At 41.4% G+C, this 9,424-nt stretch overlaps 1 protein-coding gene across 1 annotated transcript in view; it reads right to left on the reverse strand.

Annotated features, from left to right (window-relative positions):
* Positions 1-8,725, reverse strand: part of nell3 (NELL (neural EGFL like) family member 3) — a 49,462-nt gene extending 40,737 nt beyond the window's left edge. The window contains exons 1-2 of the mRNA XM_072575986.1: positions 8,502-8,725; positions 7,653-8,327 (exon numbers count right to left, since the gene is read on the reverse strand). Coding sequence (XP_072432087.1) covers positions 7,653-8,307 — 655 coding nt within the window. The 5' untranslated portion in view covers positions 8,308-8,327; positions 8,502-8,725. The remainder of the gene's footprint in view (positions 1-7,652; positions 8,328-8,501) is intronic.
* Positions 8,726-9,424: the final 699 nt, after the last annotated feature.

A 9,424-nucleotide genomic window follows, 5' to 3' on the forward strand; every position in this document is an offset into this window, starting at 1 on the left:
TTGAAAAGGCAGTTTCAGTTCAGATTTAAATCTCAAATATTCGCGGGAAACAAATGCTGAATATTTTAAAATATGTTCTCCAAATGAAACTTGCCAAATAAAACAGTTGGAATTACTGTGGCAACTTTGGTAGAGATCAACATTCTTTGAATTTGCAATACGAAGGGGGTCAATGAAGTCTTAACTATAAATGACAGAATTTAAACAGCTCAGTCTCAAGTTCTAATATTCTCTAAAATTTTAACAAAATTAAAATACATTCTTCTTTTTGTGAATACACTTCATTAAAAAAAAAGCAAAGATATGTTAATACAATGCTCTCATCTGGCTAAAGCATGACTACTGACACAATTGTTTTTTTTAAACAGATCAGGGCTCAAGATCCTCAACCAATTTGTTTTAAGGTTACAAGTTAAAAGGACATAATATTGTATAATATTAATGTAAAAACAAAATATGCCCCATTACATAGCACACAACACATTAAATTGAGATCCTGATTCAAATAAGGCAAAACAGTTACTTTTCTGAACCAGTATTTTAACAAACCAATATATTTAAATATCAAACACTTTCAGTATGGCATACTGAAACTTCCCTTTTCGACCCAAGTTTTAGTACAACATTAATTTCTCTTTTTTGTATCCTCTCGATGAAATTACACTTTTATAAAAAGAGCAGCAGACCAATGGTGCTGCAGTCCATGCCACTCCCCCCCCCCCCCCCCCCCTGAAGAAAGACTCGCCTAGTCAAGTCCACAGCCAAGAAACTGAGACTCCCACAACAAAAAATTGAACAAAGCTTCCCCGATAGTTACTTCACTGTCAGGATCCGGGCTTTCTCCCCCTTTTCCCAGTGTTGCCATGTTATCCTAAAAGTACTTCTAAGGGGAGGTGTGAGGGGTAACTTTAAAAAGTACCAAATTTTGTTTAGTTTTTTAATGCTCCTGAGCCTCAAAACTTATGTCTGTAGGACTCCAAACTCCTTTTTCTAGGGGACTTTAACTGCCTTTCACCGAAAGTACTTTAACCCCTTTTTACCGTGGGGACTCGAACCCCTTTTCTTACTCTATATGTCCGGGGACTTGAATGCCAATTAAACCCGAGGACTTTAACCTCCTTTTAAAACCCAGGGGACTCGAATCCCAATTAAAAACCAGAGGACTTGAACCCCTGTTTGTCAGCAAGTTTATGAAACTGTGTTTCTCGATTGAACTAATTACTGTTGGAGGAGTCCGTAGAATAGAAAGTGATTGAACAAGAGGCTGTAGTGACACACAGGAATAGTGAGAGGGATCGAGGTTTAAAATCTTACCTTGTGGGCCCGTCTGTCTCATGATACCAGTGTTTTGGATAATTGCTGACACCGCCCAATTGTAACTATTCATTTGGTCCTACCTGGCTCGCCAATATTGTCTTCCCATTTCCATATCCACGTATCAGTCAAAGCAAACACTCAGAGACACAGTATGGCTCTACCCTCTTTACTTTTATTCCAAGCCATGGAGAGAGAGCGATCGCCCACGTACACAAAGACGTGAGTCCTCAGTCTTCTCTCAAACCACAGATTCTCAAGGAATTATATAGTCACTTACAGGCAGTAGCATCCAAATATGGCAACATCGATATTGATTAGGTGACCGGTACAATCAGTGAGCATCAACAGTAAAGATTAAGCCACCTGGCATTGCACAATGGATGTTCTTCACCTCATTAAACCACTACTCTTGCCTCCAGCACCTCGTTGTTTACTGCAAGTTCCTATCTGGTCGAAGTCATACTAACTGAGCCTTTGTTAAGCAACCCTAAACATTACACTTTCCCCACCTGCTCATACCTTACACACATTTTCAGGATAATCAGAAATTCGAATAATTGATGTTTGAAGAACCGAGGTTGTTCCATATCAGGAAAAACAAGGGTCCCAATACTGTTCCTTGGGGAATGCCACCACAAGCCTTCCTCCAGCTTGAAAAATATCCATTGGTCATAACTCTGTTTCCAATCACTCAGCCAATTTTGTTTCCATGTTGCTACTGTCCCTTGTAATATCATGAACTATAACTGTGCTCACAAATCCAGCGTGTGGCAAATGAACTGTCTGGAAGGAAACCAGGTACCTTCTCTAGTAAGAGTTTGAGTAACTCCTGTATCTCTTGATATTCATGATGTGGAGGAGCCAGTGCTGGACTGAGGTGGACAAAGGTAAAAATCACACAACAACAGGCTATAGTCCAACAGGTTTAATTGGAATCACTAGCTTTCAGAGCGTCACTCCTTCATCAGGTGGTTGTAGCAGCGCTCCAAAAGCTAGTGCTTCCAAATAAACCTGTTGGACTATAAGCTGTTGTTGTGTGATTTTTAACTTTATCTCTTGGCATTGTTATAGGTTTGGATACTTTATTTGAAGAATATTTTTATCCATGTATCTGTGTGTATATTTTATATGGCGAATGCTTTATTCTCTTTAGACAAAACCCCTCATTGCTCTCATCTAATCTATGCATTTCTTCTGCAATCACAGCAGTGTTTACCTCCTAGTTGTAGTTAAATACAGAATATAGAACAGTACAGAGCAAAAACATGCCCTTCAGCTCAACATGTCTGCACTGACCATGGTGCAATTCTAAACTAATCCCATCTTCCAGCACACGATCCACATCCCTCTTTACCATCTGTCTACATGCTTCTTAAACACTGCTATTGAACCTGTTCCGACCACCTCCCCAAGCAGTGTATTCCAAGCTCTCTGTGTAAAAAACATTCCAAGTATATCTCCTTTAAACTTTTCCCCTCCCACCTTAAACCAACTAGTACCTGACATTTCCACCTTAGGAAAAAGATTCTGACTATCCATCCAATCACACCTCTCACAATTTTATTTCCTTCCATCAGGTCACCACTCAGCCTCTAATACTCTTGTGAAAACAATTGACGTTTGTCTCCTTATAGCTTATACAGTCAATCCAGGCAACATCCTAGTAAACCTCTTTTGCACCTCCTCCAAAGTCTCCAAATCTTTCCAAACATGTGGCAACCAGAAGTGAAGATAATAATTTAAATATGGCCTAAATAAAGCTTTGTAAAATTGCAATATGACTTCCCACCTTTCATACTCAATGTCCTGACCAATGAAGCCAAGCATGTGGTATGCCTTCTTTGCCACCTTATCCACTTGTGTTGTCACTTTCAGTGAGCTATGGTCCTGCACACCAAGACCCCTCTGTATAGCATTGCTCCTGAGAGTCCTGACATCTATCGTATACCTTCCTCTTACATTTGACCTCCCAAAATGCATTGTCCACTTGTCCAAATTAAACTCCATCTGCCATTTCTCCCCTTAAACTTTCCAACTGATCTATATCCTAACTATGCTTTGGTAACCTTCCACATTATCCACAACTCCACCAATTTTTATATCATCTGCAAACTTCCTAATCAAGTGTTTGGCTCAAAAGGTGACTTTCAGTAAATCGCAGCCAGGGAGTTACTCTACTACTTATGAAAAACTGAACCAGAAGGCTTCCTCATCCTATTACTCAAATTTTGGTAGTCTGTGTAAACATAAACATTGCCTTCCTGCAATTCAAATTATGCCTCAGACTGACATCGACAAGGTGCCACACAAAAGGCTGCTGCATAAGACAAAAGGTGCACGGCGTTACGGATAATGTATTAGCATGGATAGAAGATTGGTTAATTAACAGGAAGCAAAGCGTGGGTTAAAGGAGTGCTTTCAGTGACGATCAGTGACTAGTGATGTGCCTCAGAGATCAGTGTTGGGACCACAATTGTTTACAATTTACATAGGTGATTTGGGGACGATGTAGTGTGTCACAGTTTGTGGATGACACGAAGATGCGTGGTACAGCAAAGTGTACAGAGGATTCTGAAAATTTGCAGAGGGATATAGATAGTTTAAATGAGTGGGCACAGGTCTGGCAGATGGAGTACAATGTTAATAAATGTGAAGTCATCCATTTTGGTATGAATAACAGTAAAAAGGACTATTATTTGAATGGTAAAAACATTGCAGCACGCTACTGTGCAGAGGGACCTGGGTGTTCTTGTGTATGAATCATAGAAGGTTGGTTTGCAGGTGGAATAGGTAATGAAGGCAAATTAAATTTTGTCCTTCACTGCTAGGGGGATTGAGTTTAAGCACAGAGAGGTTAAGTTACAGCTTATTGGTGAGGCCACACATGGAGTACTGCATGCAGTTTCGATCTCCTTACTTGAGAAAGGATGAACTGGCTCTGGAGGGAGTGCAAACGAAATTCACTTGGTTGATTCTGGAGTTGTGAGGGTAGGCTTATGAGGAGAAACTGAGTGAACTGTGATTATATTCATTGGAATTTAGATGAATGAGGGGGTATCTTATAGAAACAAAAATTTATGAAGGAAATAGATAAGATAAAAGCAGGGAGGATCTTTCTATTGGCAAGTTAAATTAGGGGGAGCAGATTTGGGACTGAATTGAGGAAGAAATTCTTCTTCCAAAGCGGTGTAAATCTGTGGAATTCCCTGCCTAGTGAAGTAATTGAGGCTTCCTCATTGAACGTTTTTAAAGCGAAGGTAGGTAATTTTTTGAATTGTAATAGTATTAAGGGTTATATTGAGAGGGTGGGTAAGTGGAGCTGAGGCCACAAAAAGATCAGCCATGATCTAATTGAATGGGAGAGCAGGCTCAAATGGCCTGATGGCCCACTCCTGCTCCTAGTTCTTATGTTCTCCCCACCATAACCTGCACCAGTATCTGATATCTCCTGTTTCAACTGCATTTAAGCTTATATCCATATTTCCTCACTAATGTCTTTGCATTTTTCATTGTAGTTTCCCAGGTCCTTTCTTTTCATTTCCATTTCCATTCCCTCTGCTCTTCCCTTTGGAATTCCATTTTTTTTTCCTCCTCATACTCAAGCTACATTGACCTTAACAGAATAACATCTGATTCCAATGTTTCACTACCTAGAGTACCTGATCACTTTGCACTTCTTCTAAACCCAAGTGCCATACCAGTACAGCTGCACAATCCTTTATCCAAAATGCTCTGGACCAGCTGGTTTTCAGAATTCAGATTTTTCGAATTTCAGAATAAGTGTTGGTTTGATGGTGAAATTTTTAAAAATCTTACCGAATAGCAGACGCACTGAGTGAATCAGGCCCTGAAACAGAATTGAGGTCTGCCAGTGCTGAGCCACACCCCCACATGCCGCATCTGAGTGACATGCATCGTGTGGGTGCGGAGTTGGGTTAATTGTTTGCACGCCAAACAACCTTGATAATGAGAAAAAAACTTCACAAAAAAACTTCAGATTTCGGAACTTTTTGGACTTTGGGATTTCGGATAAAGGGTTGTCTACCTGTACCTCACAATGGAAAGGCCTTCTTAACAATGCCACCTCCAGTTTACACACAATTCATTCAACATAGGCTTTGAAACGTCCCTTAAGACTGTCAGGGACAGTTCTGCTACCTGCAGGAAATGCTTTGCCTTTTAGTGTGGCATGTCTTAAATGCAGTCAGAACCTGGCATTTTCCTTCATTGTAATATTTACCAAAACCACACTCAAATTCTTGATACTTCTGTAGACTGTCAGTCAATAAAACATTGTGTGAACCAATTTGAATTTTTAAAAACTCAGAGAAATCAGACAGAACCAAAGGCTGATTTCAGTCACAGAATCATATTTGTTGTGATTGGAACCACTTGTGTGCAACATTAGCTGATCCTCCTTGGAAACAACATTTGCAATAAAACAAGATGACAGCAGAGAACGGTGAAAAGTTTGGTTGGTGATCCATGCCATTTCTACACTGTACAACATCCCCATTTCACTGGGCTACAACAGGCCAGTTCTTGTCTACTGCTACACGTGACTGTTGGCAGTGAGAAATGTTTCTGAGAGAGGGTCGCTGGATCCAAAGCGTTAACTCTGATTTCTCTTCACAGATGCTGCCAGATCTGCTGAGCTTTTCCAGCTTATAACATCCACAGTTCTTTCAGTTTTTATTGAGAGAGTGTAGAGATTGTCTACAAACTTTCCCTGCACCTCCTCACATTACTACTGTTTCTGAAGGCCATGTAAGGAAGGAAGATCTCAGAAAGCAGTAGCAAATGACCCGGTATTCTCCAAGTCAACAAAAACTTAGTATAGCTGTGGAAGTGCCATTCATGCATAATAGAAGTGCTATCCCCTACACCTCCCCAAACTCAACCCAAAGAAAACCGTGTTGAGGAATTAACTGAGTACTGTAAATCCCACATCCTATAATCTCAATATACATAATTGTGCTCCTTATGAGCAAAAGGATGGGTATAAGAAGCTGACCATTACACTGAATATGTCACCAGATGCGGAACTGGTTGCACAGCTTAAACCTGAATTATAAATCTTTCTTATTTGAATCACAGCACTCGTGCCGGACAAGTTCCAGAAAGTCCATAAAACATGGTTTATATTAACAATCATGAAAACATGAAATGAAAAGATTTGGCATAGACCTTTTACCATACCCAATGCAGACAAATAATATGAAAACTAATACAATATCCGACCTGTTGAAACTGCCAAAGTAGTGTAAATTGTACAGATGATGCAATTTTGTTCTCAGCTATTGTAAATAACTATTTCAATAAAGTTTTCCAACAGAAGGAAAGCAAACAGTCAAGGGTAAATAATAGAGGCTAGAAAATGATCTGGATATTTTGATGTTTTATTTGATTTATCATAGGGAGGAGAGGTAAGGCAAAATTGCAGAATGTTTGTCAGGAGATGAAGTAGGTCAGGTGAAGTGTGTGATAAAGTGGATTGTGTACAGCCTGCGGAAGGACTAGTTTGATGAGCCTTCTCCCATTCCCTGCTTTATTGTCCAAGCAATAAACTGAGAAGGCAATTGTTTCGCGCTGCATTGCAAGGCACAGGCCCTAATTAAATTCAGGTCAAGGAATAAACCATAATGGTAAAGTTCAGGTGACTCCTGCTTGAACTCTGAGCCCAGATGCTATGCAGGAGAATACAGCCTAAACAGAGGTTGTTATTTCTGCTGCTTCAGTAAGGTCCTGGTCTGAGTCTAAAATGCCCTAAAGTTAGACTTAGCACCATCTGGAGCTTGATAAAAGAGTGGGTTTAAAATGTGCTCAGACTCTCTGTGGGGTACACTAAGCACTTCATAAAGTTAGCATTCAGTCCTTGAAATATGACATAAGGGAAATAATGCATCTCCCGTGAAATCTTTTAAGAATATTTTATTCTCTGTTAAAAGGGAACAAAATAAATATGTCTGATTGCACCACTCTCCTTTTCAGCTAAAATGTATGCATCATTTTCAAAGCTGTTGATATACTTTCACTGTTATGTGAAATAATATTTTAATGACAGTTGAAAAACTAACATGCTCATAATTGTGTCATGCTCCATCACTCAAAACAGATTGTCTGGTAGCTCTTGGTATTGGTGGCAGAGGGCCAATTGAATCCTATCCAGGAATTTGACGAAGAATATAACTTCAAAAGATCACTCTTTGTGGCTGTAAGGCACTTTTTGAGATCGTGAGAGCCACCGCATTGCTAAGACTTTCTTTAATGGGCAATGTTTTCTTTATTTCATAATATGTTTAAAATCAGTAAGCATGAATTCCATCAGGTTTTACCTGGCTTTATGTCACATGTTAGCTGAACTCCCAAAGCTGCGCCTCCAAGCTCTGTGGTTGAATAGCTGAGGTCAGGAATTTCTCCAACGTACTGAGCGGCTCGGTCAGGCATGTGCACGGGGCTGGACTGCCCAAGGACTTCTGCCTCTACTTGAACCGGACCAGGAGGACAGTACCCTCCACCTCCGGCACATTGAGCTCGGCCTTTGGGCTTCAGGCGGCTCCTCAGGGGTAACCTGCACTCGATGCCTCTGCATTCCTTCGTCTCGTTGGAGGTGGGCGGTCTGCCCGGGCACTCTCCCCCCGGGCAAAGCCCCCCGTTGGCAGGAGGAGGGTCGCCGGCGTTCTCCTGCTTTCTCACGGCATGGCTGATGATGTTGGGGTCGGTGGGGGATCTGGAAGCTGGCGTCCCTCCGCCGCCCGTTCTCTGATAGCCCCTGGACGCCAGGCTCCCCCTGTCCTGAATGTTGGCCGAGTTGCCCCGGGATGGTCTGAATGATCTGCCCTGGCAGTGAGCCCCGGGGCACGGCCAGCCTCGCTCAGAGCTAGCACCTCTGTAGCAGTAGAAACCCCGGCAAATCTCCGGGGTGGAACCTTGACTGGGTCCCAGAGTGAGCCCCGTTAGTAGCAACAGGAGTGGCAACGCTGAAACCATGCTTCACAAACCTCTATTATCTGAGAAAACATGAGGGAAAAAATTATCATTAATGAAAAAAAATCCACATACCAAGCGCCAGGTTTAATTATAACTAACATATAATTGTGTGGAGAGTATCCCTTCATTGACATGAATGACATGGGAACCTACATCTCAAGATTAAGAATGAAAAAGTAGCACAGAAATTTTACCTCAGGGAGTGGATGTGTCTGTCAGCTTCCGAGCAATGGTTCTAAACCAAGTTTCTCCCCAAGAGTTTATAATCACCCGGCCAGCCCCCTCCTCAGCCTGACAGTGAATGGGAAATGTGCATGCCAGAAACTTAATGAGTGCTGTTCAGGCTTTTGACCGCCACGTCGTATCCCTTGCAGGTAATGTTCTTCTCAAGTTTCAAATCAAAACACTGTTTCTCCTTGTTTGTGTTATCCTGCCCACCCATTCCGGAAGTACCACTGACCGGAACCTTCTGACAGGGCGGTAAAAGCCGGTCATTAAAAAAAGACATTTTCAGATTGTGGGAGTGAAGTGTTCCTCGAAGAGAAGTTAATTTGTTGAAAGATTTGAACAATCTGTGTCTGTTGTTACAAACAGAGTGATTGATCACTGTTTTACAGACAACAAATTCAACAATCCCAATCTCATATAAATACATCTGCTTCCATATTGAGTGCTCAGGTATGCTTTCATTTTCACAGGGAAGGTTTTATTTTCATCTTTCGTCCGGTCATATACCTTAATACAATCAAAATAATTTAAATGACTAATGGATTGACGGTTCTCCTGTTGCACGTTCTCCATCGAAGCCAGCTCTTCACTGTAACAAGGATAGGGTTGGGGGGAATTCGGTAGAAATCTACCTCACCAGGAATCTGCGACTTAATTGTTCTGACACTCCTCCAGTGCTATCTCTGCCACTCTTTCTGAAGGATGTGAATGCACTGGAGGAGGGAGCTCCACAAATATTTCCAACCTTAAAGATGGGCTAAGCCCAGCACATCAGTGCAAAAGGTAAGGCTGAAGCATTCAAAACAAACTTCAACCAAAAGTGCCAAATGGATGATGCATCTTGGCCTCTTCCAGAGGTCCCCAGCATCATGGATGCTTGTCTTTAGCT

The sequence above is a fragment of the Chiloscyllium punctatum genome, chromosome 8 (genome assembly GCF_047496795.1).
Source record: "Chiloscyllium punctatum isolate Juve2018m chromosome 8, sChiPun1.3, whole genome shotgun sequence".
Taxonomy (NCBI): domain Eukaryota; kingdom Metazoa; phylum Chordata; class Chondrichthyes; order Orectolobiformes; family Hemiscylliidae; genus Chiloscyllium; species Chiloscyllium punctatum.